The sequence below is a fragment of the Mytilus galloprovincialis genome, chromosome 14, assembly GCF_965363235.1.
Source record: "Mytilus galloprovincialis chromosome 14, xbMytGall1.hap1.1, whole genome shotgun sequence".
Lineage (NCBI taxonomy): Eukaryota > Metazoa > Mollusca > Bivalvia > Mytilida > Mytilidae > Mytilus > Mytilus galloprovincialis.
In genome coordinates this window covers 36,636,418-36,656,407 of record NC_134851.1, presented here as the reverse complement: position 1 = coordinate 36,656,407, position 19,990 = coordinate 36,636,418, and the positions used below count along the sequence as shown (strand labels likewise).

At 33.1% G+C, this 19,990-nt stretch overlaps 1 protein-coding gene across 1 annotated transcript in view; it reads left to right on the top strand.

The window, feature by feature from the left end:
- Positions 1 to 19,990, top strand: part of LOC143058418 (uncharacterized) — a 100,182-nt gene that overhangs the window by 30,920 nt on the left and 49,272 nt on the right. Inside the window, exons 3-6 of the mRNA XM_076231910.1 lie at positions 248 to 907; positions 2,203 to 2,353; positions 3,634 to 3,695; positions 5,509 to 5,533. Coding sequence (XP_076088025.1) covers positions 505 to 907; positions 2,203 to 2,353; positions 3,634 to 3,695; positions 5,509 to 5,533 — 641 coding nt within the window. The 5' untranslated portion in view covers positions 248 to 504. The remainder of the gene's footprint in view (positions 1 to 247; positions 908 to 2,202; positions 2,354 to 3,633; positions 3,696 to 5,508; positions 5,534 to 19,990) is intronic.

Here is a 19,990-nt window from a genome sequence, read left to right as displayed (position 1 = left end):
TGCAATTGAATCCCTATGTTCAGTGACTGGTGCAAGTTATATATTTCAGCAATCTATGGGGTTTATGAATCTGTAGGACATATTTAATTGTCAGTGCAACTACTCCTAAATGGCTACCGGTAGACCGATATTGTTGACACTTTTGTATCCACCAAAATACAAAATTTCTTTAATCCACAAAAAAAAGATTTCACAGTTCTATTTTATTCTGATTAAATATCATAACGATCTTTTTGGTATTTTTCAGAAGCTAACAAACAAGAGGTCCCAGATATAGTTGATGACATTCAGTGGGATCAAGGTGACCTTGGAACTTGGCACAAACATAATCAGCATAGTAACCATAGCAACCAACTCAGTCATGTGACAACAGAAGTAAACACTGGTACAAATGAAACTCCAGAACACAGAGTTGAGACAACTAATAATGAAATATTAACTGAATGGGACAGTCAATTTGACTTCTGCTTCAAAGACAGTCCAAATAATTCACCTGTAAAATCTATGCTGAATAAAGAAAATAGTGCCAAGTCATCAAAAGATAAATTCAGGGCAGTTATTGTTAAAGGGAAAGATTTTGTTAAGTCTAAAGTGAACAGTTGTCGAGATAGATTTAGTAGGAATTCTATGAAGGAGGTGAAAAAGAGGCTATCAAATGTTACTGAAGATGAAAGTGAAAAGGGAAGTAACTCCTGTCGGAATCACAGGGGAAGTTACTCTGGTGCTCCTCAAGATCAGGAGCAAAGTAACACAGAGCAGACGGGAACGTCTGCTGACTTAAAGACCATTGACATGTCATGTGACAAAGATGTGAAAGAAGCTGATTGGTCAGGACAAAATGGCAACAGTAAATATGAGAATGAAGAAAATTTTATGATACTACCTGAAGTTTACACAAAATATAATGGTAATGATTTCTGTATTGTCTAGGCATATATGCAAATAGAATTTTACCCAATTTTAATACTTTCCTTTGAAAAACAGATAAATAAAGACTTTACAGCTCATTTCATCTTTTACATTTCTATTTAGTTTTGTTGAGGATTAAAGTCATAACGCTTAATAGAATATACAGATCTCTTGACAACCTTGAATTGCTAGACATACAATAATCGCATTAACCAGAAATTGAAAACATACAGATCCAAGATACTGAACCTTTAATTAACATTGGATTAAGGTTGTACATAACACTTCAGGGAGATAACTCTGTTAAATTCAGCTGAACTTTTTATCACAGACTATTCTAATGATCAAAATTATTGTTTGTCAAACTGATAAATCTCTCACCAAGGGCCAGTGCACGACAAGTTTAGGGGGACTATCGAGCATGCACAACCCAAAAGACACATTGTTGTATAGTTAAATGAATTACAAAATGATGTAATAGTTATCCAAGGTACCAGGATTATAATTTAGTAAGCCAGACGGGCGTTTCGTCTACATAAGACTCATCAGTGACGCTCAAATCGAAATATTTATAAAGCCAAACAAGTACAAAGTTGAAGAGCGTTGAGGATCCAAAATTCCAAAAAGTTGTGCCAAATACGGCTAAGGTAATCTATGCCTGGAATAAGAACATCCTTAGTTTTTCAAAAAATTCAAAGTTTTGTAAACGGGAAATTTATAAAAATGACCACATGATTGATATTCATATTGTCAACACGGAAATGTTGACTACTGGGCTGGTGATACCCTCGAGGACGAAACGTCCACCAGCAGTGGCATCGACCCAGTGGTTAAACTGTTCTTTATCAATTGAAATACATGAAATTATTATATTATAATTTATAAACACCACTCTTATTTTTATCTACGGTGGTTCCTGTTATTTTCTATGACAATTAACCCTGAACAGAGGTAATGCTTACCATGCTAACATAACTAAAGAAAAACAAATCTGAGAGATATAAATGATTTAACCTGTTTTTACCTCTTTACATGTAATTTAGAAATATATATATTTCCTTGTTTATAACTTGTTGATAAAAGTTGTGTAAGTTGGCGCCTTTATACATATGCTGAGTAATGATGTTTGATGGAGTATCAAATTTGGATTTTTTACCTCAATAATTGCTTACTCAATGTGACAGAAACTCAAGTACACATTACAGATGACTTACATTTTACATGACATATCAAATTTCATATTTGAAAAAAAGAACAATTTTTTTTTTTTTACAAAAATTGACTTTATTTTAGGTGTAATTAATGACAACCTGGGGCAGAACCATAGCCAAGAAAAGACAGATAAAATAAAGGAAAATAATGGTGACATAACAGATGGACAGAAGAATGGAAACCAAGTGGAGATTGTTGTGGTTGATGAAGAAGAAAATGATTATGGAAATGCGTAAGAAATTAGGGATTTTAAAGATTATCTCTTTTGGTTTAGAAGAAAAAAAACAACAACTGATAAAGACAACATAATATACTAAATGGGTACCTATTAACATGGATTAGGGAAAAATCATATTTTCATGGATATTCAATGTTTTTTTACCAATTCTGCAAAGTCAGCAGAAATACCTAACGAAAACGTTTACTTCGTTGAACATTTGAACATACGGTTCATCTTTTCTAACAAAACTACCAACATTTGGTATTCGATGAGTAATTAAGAAGCTACAGTATCATGAGGTTAACAAAGAAAGGCTTTATGAATGCCAATGAGACGGAAACCCTTCAAAGACCAAAGGTCAAGGATTTGAAAAACTTACGGTCACAGAACAGCCTCAAACAAATGATTAAAACTCATACATTATAGTATGTGTAGTAAGCTGTAAAAGACCACAGAACAACGAAATTGGAAATATCTAAAAGAAAAACATTTTCTTAAAGCTAACTACACCTTATACAAAAAACATTTTTACAACAGACAATTATATCTTCAACCACTGGATTACAGGCTCTTAGACCGAATAAAAAAGTAGGTATGGTTCCAGTTACATCTGAAAAAAAGTTAGGGTAGGTAGGTAGGGATTTTTTTTTATTTTATGTTTTGTTTTTTTACATTGAGTCTATGGGAGAAACATTCTGAATTTAACAGTGCTTTATGAAATAGGACAATGAAATCTTTAGGGTAGGCTATTTTGAAGCCGAAAAAGTAGGGACGGTAGGGTTACTGGAACCACGCATATATTTTTATTTGGCCTTAGCTCTTGAATGATGCATAAACATCACAAAACTATGAAATAATTTTACAAGCTTAAGCTTATAACACTATTTTAAAAGAATTCAAGCAGATATTTATCTTAATAGCAACCACTGGACTCCTAACTAGGGGAAAAACACATGATATTCTGTTTAGAGATTTCATTTGATTATGATGTTACGTGTGTCCTTCTTTGGCTCTGACATGATTTTAATCACTTCTGGGTTCCTTTTGAATAATTACCGTGGATTCATTATTATTCTTTGGATACCAATTTTTGTGGGTTTCGTGGGTACAAGTGACCCACAAATTTAAATGTTCAATGAATTACAAATTTTTTATGGCTTTGTGTGCACAGATTGACAAAACCACGAAATCAAATATCCAGGAATATGCAAGTTTTCCCCAATTCACGAAAATTGATACCCACGAAAATAAATGAACCTACAGTATAGCTAATTATAAATGATATATTTCAGCGAGAATGGAGATGAGGAAGATCAAACAGTTTTAGATGAAGCCATACCTTTGGGATCAGAAGGTAAAATCTAATGCTATTTACTCATTTTGTCTTTGGTCAAGAGATCTGGCTGAGTTACTTCTGTCACTACATTGCAGGTGTGGTACGCAGGGAAATTTTGCTCATTGATTTTACATTTATGCCCCACTTTAAGGCATTATGTTTTTGGTCTGTTTGTTCATTCATTTGTTTGTCTGTCTATCTGTTCATCTGTCTGTCCCATTTTAAGTTAAAGTTTTTGTCAAGATAGTTGTTGATGAAGTTGATGTCCAATCAACTTGAAACTTAGCACACATGTTCCCTATGATATGATCTTTTAATGCCAAATTATATAATATAATGGGTTGTTAATTTGAAACTATTCTCTAGAATCCAGATTTAGGAGAATTTGCTATTTTATTTGAAATCAAATTTATTTAGATAAACCTAAGATAATACTAATATGGAGTAGTAAAATTTACTACATGTATTTGAAAAGAACAGATATGTTTGCATATTTATGATTTATGAAAAAAACAAGGTATTACATGCTAAATCTTCACTTTAATTACTAATAAATTTATACCCTGATTCTGTGTAATATTTTGATACCAAGTAAATTCAATCCTATTTTATTCACACAGAAGATATTCATTTACAGGTTGTTGCCAAAAGAAAAACAAAATAAATACATGTAAGAATAGAATAAAATGGGATGTTATTAATATCATTGAATAGAAAATAGACACCTAGAAAGTTTAGTCTTCTTACTTCAGACTATAAATATCTTCACTATATACTGTTGTAGAACTAGGGCTCAGCTTCATTTTTGTGTGGAAATTTAGTGTATATACTTTGGCCCTGTAGAATTTGTACATGCCATGGCTGGTAGGCATGTGGGCAAGCATGAAAATATTAAGACCTGACAGAATAAATCTTGAGCAAGCAGGTCCAAATTTTAAATTCAATTTAAAATTTATATTATTTCTAAAAGTAAATCTTAGTGATGGAAGAGATGCCTATCTCTTGGGGAAATATTCTAATTTTGGAAGGACATAAAGATTTAGCAAAAAAATAGAAAGATATATCCATTTCCCAGTAATATTAATATAAATTTATGTCTGATAATCATAATGTATATTTTTATTCAGTTTAATATTTTAAAATCTATTTGGTCTTGAGGCACAGTAAAATTTAAATTAAATTGTGTTCCTAGTTAGTAAAAGTAGATCTAGATGTCATTCTATAAGTTCCTTGATTTCTTTATTTAATTTATGTCCAAATTGCACATGAAGATATTTTCTAAAAGTTTTGTAGACAATTTAAGTTTTCTACCCAGGAAAATTGTCATTCAAATCTTCTTCTGTTTTTCTTTATATTAACTTTTTTCTGTGCAGATCTCTGTAAGAATGGTAGAACTAGAATATTCCGTTCCCATTAATTTCTCAATAGTTAAAAACACACCTTTCTAACTAAATATTATTAAGATTATTTCTTGTTTCCTTTTCAAATAGTAGGACCTTTATTTCTGACTGCATTTCCATTATAGGAAGAAAAACATGGACTCGACTATATCAGAACTTTGAGTTTCTGAGTGTATTTATTAGGATGGACAAATGCAAGATAAAGTATTACGATATTAGGAAATGCTAAATGAATTTCATGTTATCAAAATTTGAAAAACCAATGCAAGAAAGTGTATTTTGGTTCTTTTTTAATTTCCAATAGTTCCATACATGCCAAGTTAATTAAGTGATTCTGGATTTAAAAGATTAAGTAAAAAATTAAAATATATATTATTTGTACGTTTATTTAAAATTCCTGTAATTTCAAATTCTTTCTTTTATATTTACAGCACAGTCATTTGAGGAATCAACAAGGTAAGTCAAGAAACTTGAAACTTCTCATATCACTGAAGGCGTCAAATGAGACATGAAAGAACAAACAAACAATATAATTAAACATAATGCATAAAGAATATATAAGCAAAATGTACATGCAGCAAATTATCTACAAAGGTGAATATGACTTAAATAAAAAAATAATCTGGAATTATCTCCCTTTGACTCATGTGTAAACGAACCATGCTTTGATTTTACGGTTCATTTATTTGTAGGTAGGTAGATTTAGGTAGAAACTTGAAACTTCTTATTTCATTTAAGACCTCAGACTATGTATGATAATACAAACAATATAAATAAACTTAATGCAAAAAAAACCCCTAAGTTCACAGAATTGCAAAAGGAGGTAAATATGACTGAAATAAATTCTGGATTATCTCCCTTTGACTAATCGAGTAAAACGGACCACACTTTGACTTCACTGTTCATTTAATTGAAGTTAGCCTTATGTTAAGTGGCAAAGAACTTGGTCATAAAAGTAGACAAAAAGTTAAAAAAAGTATAATTTTCCTGAATTATCTCCCTTTGACTAATCTAGTAAAACAGAGCACACTTTGACTGCACTGTTCATTTGTTTTTTGGTAACTTTATGTTCAGTGATAAAGTAGACAGAAAGTAAAAAAAGTATAATTTTCCTGAATTCTCTCCCTTTAACTAGTCTAGTTAAAGAGAGCACACTCTGACTGCAATGTTCATTTGTTTTTTGGTAGCTTTATGTTCAGTGGCAAAGTTCTCAGTGATAAAGTAGACAAAAAGTTAAAAAGCATAATTTTCCTGAATTATCTCCCTTTGACTATTCTAGTTAAACAAACAACATTCTGACTTCACTGTTCATGTGTTTTTTGGTAGCGTTGTGTTCAGTGTTCTAAGAACTCAGTGATAAAGAAGACAAGAATTAAAACAATATTAGTTTCAATAGTAATTTCAGTTAGAGCTAAAACATAAGTAAATGTTAACCCCAATTTCTATGACTGGTTCTATGTAAATTTTTATGCTTTATTTATGGGCATTATGTTTTCTGGTATGTTCGTCCATTTGCTCGTCCGTCAGTTCTTCAGTCCATCTGTCCTGCTTCAGGTAAAAGTTTTTGGTCCAGGTAGATTTTGATGAAGTTGAAGTCCAATCAACTTGAAACTTAGTGCACATGTTCCTTATGATATCATCTTTTTAATTTTAATGCCAAATTAGAGATTTTCCCCAATTTTTATGGTCCATTGAACATAGAAAATGATAGTGCAGATGGAGCATCCGTGTACTGTGGACACATTCTTGTTAATATCGTGTGTAGGGAAGCATCTCTTTTTGATTTATTGATATTGTGTACAATTTATGTAATTTTACCTCAAGATTGGAAACAGAAAGTAGAAAATTTTGTTGGATTTGTTTCCTTGATGATTTTTTTCCTTCTAAACAATGAAATGTGAGTTGAACATGACTAAAATACACACATCTTCTGACATCAGACTCGGACTTCTCTTGAACTGAATTTTAAATGTGCGTATTGTTATGCGTTTACTTTTCTGTATTGGCTAGAGGTATAGGGGGAGGGTTGAGATCTCATAAACATGTTTAACCCCGCCGCATTTTTGCGCCTGTCCCAAGTCAGAAGCCTCTGGCCTTTGTTAGACTTGTATTATTTTAATTTTAGTTTCTTGTGTACAAATTGGAAATTAGTATGGTGTTCATTATCACTGAACTAGTATATATTTGTTTAGGGGCCAGCTGAGGGACACCTCCGGGTGCGGGAATTTCTCGCTACATTGAAGACCTGTTGGTAACCTTCTGCTGTTGTTTTTTCTATGGTTGGGTTGTTGTCTCTTTGACACATTCCCCATTTCCATTCTCAATTTTATAAATAAAACTATGCGAACATTTAAAATAAGTGAAACAAGTATATAACACCAATCTTGAAACAGAAGGTCATTGTCTAAAACTCAATGAAGAGATAGTCAGAAATGTTCTGACAATAAAGATGTATACTTTCTTCTAACACAATTTTGCATCTGTCACAAGTCTATTGTCCTTGACCTCATTTTCATGGTGACTACTTGAAAAAAAGATTTTTTGTAATGTTAATTTCTCTCTTATGAGTAATAGGAGAACTATATTTGGTATGTGCATACCTTGCAAGGTCCTTATGGCCTTCAGACAGTTTTCACGTGACCTCAACCTCATTTCATGGATCGGTGAACAAGGTTAAGTGTTGGTTGTCAAGTCCATATCTAAGATGCTATAAGCAATAGGTCTAGTATATTTGGTGTATGGAAGGACTGTTTACATGTCCAACTGGCAGGTGTTGTCTGACCTTGACCTCATTTTCATTGTTCAGGGGTGGGCATAAAATTTTCTGTATCAGCCCTAAGGTCTTATACCTAGACAGACCTTGAAATGTAATGCCTAGTTTGGTTTTTATACTGGGATTTATTGTACCCCACTTTAAAGAATGGAATATAAACTTTTACTACTGTCTGTCCATCTATAAGTCTCTGTTCCTTGAAATTTCTTCACGTTTTTTTAATGAAATACAAATCAAAGCTTACTGAGATTTTTTATCAATCTTCATGTGATTATGCTAAACAGCTATACTTTTTGAAGCAGTTGCAGATATTATTGATGTTAATTATTAGTAACCACAAGTCGATCATCAACAAAGTAAAGGGGACCAATCATGGGATGCATAAATGCTCTATCAAAAAATAGGTCACCTTGACCTACTCTCCATAGATCTCCATTTTCAGTTTTTTTTTATTGGGTCAATGTTGCTCAGTGTTTAGTTTCCTTTAAAGTGCTTTTTTTGGCCCCGCAATGAAGTTATCTGTGCCATATAGTTTTACCCTTGTCTGTAATTCCAAAATTCTGTAATTCTGAAATTCCAAAATTCTGTTATTCTGTCATTCCGTCATTCTGCAACAAACCATTATACAAAGTTTTTTCTAAATGCCTTCGAATATTGGGCTGATTTTTGGTATGTGAGTTAACCATTATCAGTTACAGATCAAGTTTAAGTTTCGTTCCACTCCGCTAAGTTTATGCCAAAATTTAGGTTTACAACTTTGAAAATCACAGTTGTACAGACTTTTTTTCTCTATGCCTGATTTTTGATATGTGAGACTACCATGTTTGTGTCCACATGTGTTATTGAAATTGCAGATTTTTCAACTTTTTGAGACGGGGCCATTTGGCTTTGACACATCTAGTTTTTTGTTTTTTTCAATGATTTCCTCAGTCTATTTTCAACTTATGAGTTTTGATTTTTCCTTCGGCATCTTCACAGATTTAAAAAAAAAAATCCCTGCTGGTTCTCAGTACAATACCAAAATTGTATTGGTCCTTCAAAAATTTGTTGTGGACAAACCTCAGGACCACCACATTCCGAGAGCTCTGACTCCAGGCTCTTTTTTCCTGTTCAGTCCTGTTTTACATAGTTTTCTAAAATGTTATCCCCCACTCTCCGAGGACTCTGTTTTCAGCCTCTTTTTTCCAGTGAAGTCCTGTTTTACATAGTTTTCTAAAATGTCATGATGAATTGTTATTTCTGTCAATGTAAACATTAGAGGTGAACGAACAAGGTCATTATAAATTCTATGTCTGGAGGGCATATGTCTTTACAGGAAGTCATATACATACATAGTTGATAAAGTACATTGCATAAAAATTATAATATAAGGTTCAAATGTCTTTGACAATAGAAATACACATATTTGCATTGCCAACAATAAAATGAACGTAATAGGTGCTTTTTGGTGATTTTTTTTTTGTAGGACTTTATTTTCATTTTTTCAAGCTTTCTGGTTAAAATCTTTCAACGAATCAATTTTTTTACTGTTTTATTTTGCAGTTTTTTTGTCATACTTAAAACAGAATAGAATATCATTAAGATTTATCCTAACTCATTTAGGTTGGTATCTCAGACATTTCGTAGAAGCTATATTTCCTTTTAGTGCTTGGACTGAAATTTGGACTCTGTTTTATGGTCACTTTCACAAATTGGTTAACCAAGCATTTTGTCTTGGTCTCAACTTGATAGCAACATATTTTGACCTTCATAGATCTCAAGATACAAGAATAGAAATCTGATCTATAAATCTACTGGTGCCTCAGTTTCCAAGTGGTATAAATAGTTGAACTACTGTATCACTAGCCTGCCAACACTGCTGTTGTTAGTTGGAAAGCCACACAAGGAAAGTGCAATTAATTTTAATCTTAAGGTGGTACCCAACACTTTCACTAAAATTAATTTGGCTCATTTAATTTTCATAAAGTTTTGCCAAAGTATTAACTTTGACGCTTTAACAAAAATATTAAAATATAAAAAATTTTGAACCAACCGTTTTGTCAGAAAAATTACACTGGTTATATAGCAATTTGACAAACACCAATTTTGATCCTTGAGAAGCTTAATATTCCTTTTACAACACAACGTAATTAAAACGTTTAGCTGACTTTACATAGTTATCTCCCTGTAGTGTTAGGTACCACCTTAGGCCAACTAAAATTAATTAGTAGATTTTCATCCAAAGTTTTGAAAAAAATGGGGCGGGTGGGAGGATTTTATTTTTTAAATTTTATTTAATTTGAAACCTTCTTGTGACGTGAACTTTATATATATGTGAACTTCATATATATGCAAATGCAAGTGTTATAATTACAAAATGCAGCTTATACCATGTAAATGTGTAAACATGTATAAAGAATCGTACATATTTTTCATAATTCTTGAATAAACATCTCTGATTTGCAACGACTGTTCTACATGCAATTGCTACTTTAGAAACCTATTTTCAATAAACAGTAAAACCATGGAGAAATTCTCTATTCAGTTTGACTACCAACTCCAAATTTATTTACAGTTGCGGATCCAGGGGGGGTCCAGGGGTTGGAACCCCCCTTTTTTGCCGATCAATGCATTTGAATAGGAGCATATAGTTGGAACCCCCCCCCCCCCCCCTTTTTTTAAAATGGCTGGGTCCGCCACTGATTTAGCTCTCTAAGTGATGGTTTCACTTTGTAGTCCCCATAAACTTATGTAAATGCAATGGTATGCAACACAAGTATTATGAATGAAATGAAAACTCAAACAAGTGTTGGGAATAGTAAAGTTGGCGCTTTTAAGATTCTCAAGTTATGCAAGAATGACGCATATATAATTACATTTAAGAATTGAATGCTTCTTTTTGTAACTTCATTGGGGTGTAAAAGCGTTGACCGAAGTACATTTTGTATGAAGCGCGGAAGCGCTTCATACTAAAAATGTGCGCATGGTCAACGCTTTTACAACCCTATGAAGTTACAAAAAGAAGCATTCAATACTTATAATTACATTTTTTAGCAATAATCATGAAAACCCGAATTTTATTATTGTTTTATTTAATTCACCTGTACACTTTATTGTGGGACCACGTGTTATCATGAATGAAAAGTTTTATTGAGCAATGCAATTGCTTACGGAATAACACGTGATGTGCAGTTAGCCAATCAGAATACAGAATCATAATGAAACATACATCTAATGTAATTATTGTAAAACATGAAGTTGTTTAAATACTCTTTTAAAAGTATTTTGTGTTTTTAAACAAAAACAATAGCCATAGGTAAATCTAAGGGTTTTCTAGTACACAATGTGTATTTTTACCGACTTTTTGAACTCAATATACGGTCATAGATCTAACAAGTTCGTGCTTTTGTCAATTTCTTTAATTCAGTTATAATTTTTCTACCAATTTGTTCCACGATTCTTGCACTTTTGAAATCATTCACAGCCCAAATTTGCTTACACAAAGTCAATGTACGTATTATTAAATTAATCCACAATTTTCTGATGAAAGAAATTTCCAATTTGTGACATACCACGATTTGCGTTCTTGGACACAAGAATACTCGCTCGTAACCCGAATATGTCATGCCCTTCTGGTAATCTATCTCTATTCTCCGTAGATGACGCTGTAATTGAGCAGCAGAATTTGTCAACATAATCGTTTTAAAGTACTCGAAACAAGAAATATGAAAACCGAAAATTGAAACAAGAAGTTCGAATTAAACGAAATTATTGACGGTTACCGGTAACGGAAATGAACAAAATCCGGAAATCGTAAATTTTGCAAAATAAAAAAAATCGGGGCGGGACGATTTCAGAGGGGCGGGCGGGGATGAAAATCTATCAATTAATTTTAATTGGCCTTAATTGACCAGGTTTGTCAGTCTTCCTACTGAAGATCAGTGGTTCTCTCCAAACACTGCAGCTAAGATTCCTCCACCAATAAAATCTGACTCCCATGATATATCACAATAGTGTTGAAAGTGGTAGTAAACATCAATCAATATAAATTTACTGATTAAGATTCACATGATGGTTAATCATGGGTTGATCTCTAATTTTGTTGTCATTGAAAAAATTACCTATCATTTTAAAGGTGTTTAATTTTTTAAATGAATTGACTTGTCAAAATGTCACTACAGCTTACATGTTTACTTACAAATCAGCAAAATAAATCTCTCTTTGGTGAAAGCATAAATATTAGTCTATTTTTTATATAGAATATTTGTAGTAAATGCAAGTTTTACTCTTACAAATGCCGTAGAAAAATTTCTGTAAACTAAACATTTGAATAAATATTTTTTTTGGTTTTAGAATGCCAAACTAGGTTATTTATAAATTCCCTATTAATTGGTCAATTCTGTATCTTGTAGACATTAAGGCTCATTTAAGGTGGTATCTAACTCTACGGGGAGATATCTCTGTAAAGTCAGCTAAACATTTTAATTACATTGTGTTGTAAAAGGAATATTAAGCTTCTCAATGATCAAAATTGGTGTTTGTCAAATTGCTATATAACCAGTGTAATTTTTCTGGCAAAACAGTTGGTTCAAAAATTTTTAAATTTTTATATTTTTGTTAAAGTATTTACTTTGACAAAATTTTATGAAAACTAAACGAGCCAAATTAATTTTAGTGAAAGTGTTGGGTACCACCTTAATTAACTGTGGATTTATTTATTTTCGCAGGTATCAATTTTTCCTGGATTGAGGAAAACTTGCCTTTTTGTGGATATTTGATTTCAGGGTTTTGCCAATCACTTCATACAAAGCTTATTGCGTAAACCCCTGAGGGTTTACGCAGTATATATTGGACGAGTGATGTAGTCTTTCGGAACACCGGATGTTATTCGGAACACTTCTGTTCTTTCCATGACCACCTTTCAAATACATGCGCAATAGCTATGACCACTTTTCAAATGCATGCGCAATAGCTTACTAATCTGTTGAATATGCATTAGCATCTTAAGTTGCTATAGAGATATTTTACGTATGATCTGAAATTTATATAATACTTTCTTGCACACGATTACAAGCTGCTAATATTAACCTACATGCGTAGTATTTCAATTAGTCAAACGATGTAACCAGCTGTGCTAGATATGAGATAAGATTTCATGTTAACAATGCGCTTTATATTCTGAACGAGAATAATTAAAAATAAAATCTTTAGAAAGAGTTTTAGTAGCATTTTATTTTAGATTTTACGTTAAGTGAAGATTACATGTTTTTTATACTGAAATTAAAGGGAAGTCTTTCTTGCATATGATTAAATAACAGTTAATTATGAAAGTTATGTCCATATTTATTTTCATTAATATTGCAAATTTAAAGTTATTTTCTTTGTTTAAATATTGCAACATTATTTACTTTTTTTTTTAAAACAAGGAGGTCACATAACAACCTCTGAATCCTTTTCGTCATTAAAATGCGACTGATAAGTATAGATATTCAATATGAAAAGGGGGGAAATAACCGTGACTGAAATCTGAATCAAAAATTTATTTTAAAAAAATACACATTGACCATGCAGATGTAAGAAATGATACTTCAAGCAATGAAACTACGAATTAAATGTGCCACTTTCATTACAACTGATAGCCTAAAAATGAATCATGCATGCATTTTTAGCAGACTCAACCAGGTCGGCGATAAGATATCGAATATAAAAAAGAAGATACGGTTTGGTGTCAATGAGACAACTATCTACAAGAAACCAAAATAACACAGAAGTACAAACTATGGGTCTCCATACGGCCTTCAACAACAGACAAAGCACGTACCGCATAGTCGGCTATAAAAGGCCCCGAAAAGACAATGTAAAATAACCAGTCAAAAAAGAAAATTAACAAAGTCCGTATCATCGTATGCGTAACTTAGTTGCTCACCAGAGGAACGCTACGCAAGCATTTAAACCCGCGTTCCATAAGTTTGAAGTACGTCGAAAAGCAAAGGTATATGCTTGGTGAACGCTTTTCCTTCAGGAAAATTTTAATGGAACATAAAAAATTTCATTCAGCTCAAGTGTTTGTCAAGCGTATACCTGTATAATGCACGTACATAATATACACGCTGCACGAGCGTTGAAAACGCTACAGATAAGTTTGAGACACGTTAAGGGCACATTGCATAAAAAAATACTCGTCGCCTTAAAGCTTTCATTCAGGAGAAGAAGTCCGATACGGGTGAAACTTCATCAAACCTACAGAAGATATTACACCCTCTCCAACCATGCAACATGGGACAAGACATAGAAGTACAGGAACTACTCCCATTAGTTTGAGCTGTACAAGATCTACAAAAATATCCCGCCTGCCTCAAAGGTGCATAGGATCGACCATGGTCCAACACTAATGATACAAGTATCAACCAGAGTTACAATGATGTGGTAGTAAGTCTTTAAAGGCCACCGAGCGGCCTCCAAAAATGAAAAAAAACTCTATTTAGTCGGCTATTAAATGCCCCGACCATTAAGATTTAAAAACAAAAATCAAACAAAACTAAATAGCCTTATTGATAACAGAATAATTTACGAAAAAAACTTGACCGACAGGAATTATGAACAACAACCACTGTACTACATGTTCCTGGCTTTAGAATGGACATTGGTATATAAACAATGTGGTGGCCATAAACCCAACCCTCCCTAATGAACCAAACCATAAGGACAACACAACGCAAGAAAAAAACTGTTAAATATCAGTTGCAATTCGCGTCCCTAAAAATATGGATAAGGTGCACAATAATCACTTACATAAAAACAATAGACACAAATCACTGAAATAATCGCACTTACCGAAAGCTATTTCAAAGCTAGTGAACATGTAGACGAACCAGTGGGCATAGACGGACTGGTAAACATATAAACAGACGGGCGAATGTGACAGACTTATTGACAAACATTCACATATAGACAGACCTGCAGTCGGGAATGTAGAAAGACTAGGAGAAACGCATAGGTACGCTTTACGCACACCAAATACACGTTTTAGGTCGTTGTGCACACGATACAGATATGATTGACAGGTTGAATGCATCAAATTTACTAGCGTATTGGTAGAGTGCATGATTTTTTTTACCTCGGCCGACGTACGTCGGATCTATACGTTGATGTGTGAAGCCGGTATTACATTAGGTAAACAGGCAATGTCAGTTTCTAATTCTTATGCACAACAACAAAAGTAATATAAAACAATACATCTTTATTAAACAATTATCTAATATATATATAATGCCAAACAAGCATTTGGGTTTACGATTGCATTTCTTTTTTTAAAGAAAGCAACTTGTAGAAAATTTGTTATTCATTGAACATTTAATTTCATACCACAAAAATAGGTATCCAACGAATAATAATAAATCAATAGTTACTGACATAAAAAGCTGACTATAAGTGCTTGAATTGCATAATCCCAGTCCATCAATGAACATCCCATGTGATATAAAAATAGGCAAGTCCTTATTGAGGCCAATTTAAAGCCTCTACTCAATTCTTTTCGCGTGGTCTTTTTAAACACAAATCCTTAAAAAAGCCTCCCAACTCCTTATTGAGGCCAATTTAAAGCCCCTACTAAATTCTTTTTGCATGGTATTTTAAAACACAAATCCATTAAAAAACCCTCCCAAGATTTTCAGTTTAGGCAGGTCAATGAAAAGGCCAAGGTTGCCAAGATATTTAAGCTACTTGAAGATTAAATCGAATCCAATAAAAATCCCTGCAAAGATTTTCATGCTACACAACATACACATTTAAGTCCAGGCAAAATAAAAATTCTGGCAACATTTTTAAGCTTATCATTAATAGTCATCAATAAATGACCCCTTACAAGACTGACAAGCTATACTGTCCTTAATCTAGGCCAATAACAAAAACCCAGCTAAGATTTTCAAACTAGGCATTAATCCATATGTCGATGAACTGTCTTGCCAAGAATAGATTATGAAGCTATGCATTTACCCAGGTCTGCCAAAATGACATCGGGTAATAATTAAAAGCTAGACTTTACCCAGGACTATTAAAAGCCCCGGTCAAGATTTTTAGCTCACCTGGCCCACAGGGCCAAGTGAGCTTTTCTCATCACTTTGCGTCCGGCATCCGTCGTCGTCGTCCTGCGTCCGGCGTTAACTTTTACAAAAATCTTCTCCTCTGAAACTATATTGGTCCAAATTAATCCAAACTTGGCCACAATCATCTTTGGGGTATCTAGTTTAAAAAATATGTCCAGTGACCCGGCCAACCAACCAAGATGGCCGCCATGGCTAAAAATAGAACATAGGGGTAAAATGCAGTTTTTGGCTTATAACTCAAAAACCAAAGCATTTAGAGCAAATCTGACGGGGTAAAATTGTTTATCAGGTCAAGATCTATATGCCCTAAAATTTTCAGATGAATCGGACAACCCGTTGTTGGGTTGCTGTCCCTGAATTGGTAATTTTAAGGAAATTTTGCTGTTTTTGGTTATTATCTTGAATATTATTATAGATAGAGATAAACTGTAAACAGCAATAATGTTCAGCAAAGTAAGATTTACAAATAAGTCAACATGACCGAAATGGTCAGTTGACCCCTTTAGGAGTTATTGCCCTTTATAGTAAATTTTTAACCATTTTTCGTAAATCTTGGTTATCTTTTACAAAAATCTTCTCCTCTGAAACTACTGGGCCAAATTAATCCAAACTTGGCCACAATCATCTTTGGGGTATCTAGTTTAAAAAATGTGTCCAGTGACCCGGCCAACTAACCAAGATGGCCGCCATGGCTAAAAATAGAACATAGGGGTAAAATGCAGTTTTTATACGACCGCAAAATTTGAAAAATTTTTCGTCGTATATTGCTATCACGTTGGCGTCGTCGTCTGCGTCATCGTCATCGTCGTCATCGTCGTCCGAATACTTTTAGTTTTCGCACTCTAACTTTAGTAAAAGTGAATGGAAATCTATGAAATTTTAACACAAGGTTTATGACCACAAAAGGAAGGTTGGTATTGATTTTGGGAGTTTTGGTCCCAACATTTTAGGAATTAGGGGCCAAAAAGGGCCCAAATAAGCATTTTCTTGGTTTTCGCACTATAACTTTAGTTTAAGTTAATAGAAATCTATGAAATTTTGACACAAGGTTTATGACCACAAAAGAACGGTTGGGATTGATTTTGGGAGTTTTGGTTTCAACAGTTTAGGAATTAGGGGCCAAAAAAGGGCCCAAATAAGCATTATTCTTGGTTTTCGCACAATAACTTTAGTTTAAGTAAATAGAAATCAATGAAATTTAAACACAATGTTAATGACTACAAAAGGAAGGTTGGTATTGATTTTGGGAGTTTAGGTCCCAACAGTTTAGGAATTAGGGGCCAAAAAGGGACCCAAATAAGCATTTTTCTTGGTTTTCGCACCATAACGTTAGTATAAGTAAATAGAAATCTATGAAATTTAAACACAAGGTTTATGACCATAAAAGGAAGGTTGGTATTGATTTTGGGAGTTTTGGTCCCAACAGAATAAGGGGCCCAAAGGGTCCAAAATTAAACTTTGTTTGATTTCATCAAAATTGAATAATTGGGGTTCTTTGATATGCCGAATCTAACTGTCATGACTGTGTATGTAGATTCTTAACTTTTGGTCCCGTTTTCAAATTGGTCTACATTAAGGTCCAAAGGGTCCAAAATTAAACTTAGTTTGATTTTGACAAAAAATGAATCAGTTAGGTTCTTTGATATGCTGAATCTAAAAATGTACTTAGATTCTTGATTATTGGCCCAGTTTTCAAGTTGGTCCAAATCGGGGTCCAAAATTAAACTTTGTTTGATTTCATCAAAAATTGAATAAATGGGGTTCTTTGATATACCAAATCTAACTGTGTATGTAGATTCTTCATTTTTGGTCCTGTTTTCAAATTGGTCTACACTAAAGTCCAAAGGGTCCAAAATTAAATGTAGTCTGATTTTAACAAAAATTGAAATTTTGGGGTTCTTTGATATGCTGAATCCAAAAATGTACTTAGATTTTTTATTATGAGCCCAGTTTTCAAGTTGGTCCAAATCAGGATCTAAAATTATTATATTAAGTATTGTGCAATAGCAAGTCTTTTCAATTGCACAGTATTGCGCAATGGTAAGAAATATCACAATATTGCACAATATTGTGAAATAGCAAATTTTTTTTTAATTAGAGTTATCTTTCTTTGTCCAGAATAGTAAGCAAGAAATATCTAATTGCAAAATATTGTGCAATAGCAAGATTTTTTTTTAATTGGAGTTATCTTTCTTTGTCCAGAATCAACTTAAATCTTTGTTATATACAATATACAATGTATATTCACTTTTTACTACCAACTGATAAATTAAAATAATCTTTACCATTCAGTGATAACAAGCAGTTTTTTTACATCTTAATATTTTATGATTTATTTAAATGAGTAGTTATTGTTGCAAACTCCATTAGAAATTTTAATTGAGATTAGTTTTGGAATAAGGGAAAGGGGGATGTGAATAAAAAAATTGGGTTCAATTTTTCTCATTTGAAATTTCATAAATAAAAAAGAAAATTTCTTCAAACATTTTTTTGAGAGGATTAATATTCAACAGCATAGTGAATTGCTCTAAGAGAAAACAAAAATTTTAAGTTCATTAGAACACATTCATTCTGTGTCAGAAACCTATGCTGTGTCAACTATTTAATCACAATCCAAATTTAGAGCTGAATCCAGCTTGAATGTTGTGTCCATACTTGCCCCAACCGTTCAGGGTTCAACCTCTGCGGTCGTATAAAGCTACGCCCTGCGGAGCATCTGGTTGGCTTATAACTCAAAAACCAAAGCATTTAGAGCAAATCTGACGGGGTAAAATTGTTTATCAGGTCAAGATCTATATGCCCTGAAATTTTCAGATGAATCGGACAACCCGTTGTTGGGTTGCTGTCCCTGAATTGGTAATTTTAAGGAAATTTTGCTGTTTTTGGTTATTATCTTGAATATTATTATAGATAGAGATAAACTGTAAACAGCAATAATGTTCAGCAAAGTAAGATTTACAAATAAGTCAAGATGACCGAAATGGTCAGTTGACCCCTTTAGGAGTTATTGCCCTTTATAGTAAATTTTTAACCATTTTTCGTAAATCTTGGTTATCTTTTACAAAAATCTTCTCCTCTGAAACTACTGGGCCAAATTAATCCAAACTTGGCCACAATCATCTTTGGGGTATCTAGTTTAAAAAATGTGTCAGGTGACCCGGCCAACCAACCAAGATGGCCACCATGGCTAAAAATAGAACATAGGGGTAAAATGCAGTTTTTGGCTTATAACTCAAAAACCAAAGCATTTAGAGCAAATCTGACATGGGGTTAAATTGTTTATCAGGTTAAGATCTATCTGCCCTGAAATTGTCAGATGAATCGGACAACCCGTTGTTGGGTTGCTGCCCCTGAATTGGTAATGTTAAGGAAATTTTGCTGTTTTTGGTTATTATCTTGAATATTATTATAGATAGAGTTAAACTGTAAACAGCAATAATGTTCAGAAAAGTAAGATTTACAAATAAGTCAAACATGACCGAAATGGTCAATTGACCCCCTAAGGAGTTATTGTCCGTTATAGTCAGTTTTTAACAATTTTCATAAAATTTGTAAATTTTTATCAACATTTTCCACTGAAACTACTGGGCCAAGTTCATTATAGATAGAGATAATTTTAAGCAGCAAGACTGTTTATTAAAGTAAGATGTACAAACACATCACCATCACCAAAACACAATTTTGTCATGAATCCATCTGCTTCCTTTGTTTACTATTCACATAGACCAAGGTGAGCGACACAGGCTCTTTAGAGCCTCTAGTTAACCTAGCCTTTACTAATGCCAATTAAAAGCCCCGGTCAAGATTTTTAACCTAGTCTTTACTAATGCCAATTAAAAGCCCCGGTCAAGATTTTTAAGCTAGTCTTTACTAATGCCAATTATAAGCCCTTGCCTAGATTTTTAAGCTAGCATTTACCAATACCCATGAAAATCCCCTGCAGCAATAATTTTAAGCTAGGCTTTACCAAGGCCAATTAAAAGCCCCTGACAAGATTTTTATACTAGGCTTTAATCCAGGACAAACAACCTTGCCAAGAATTCTTTATACAACATA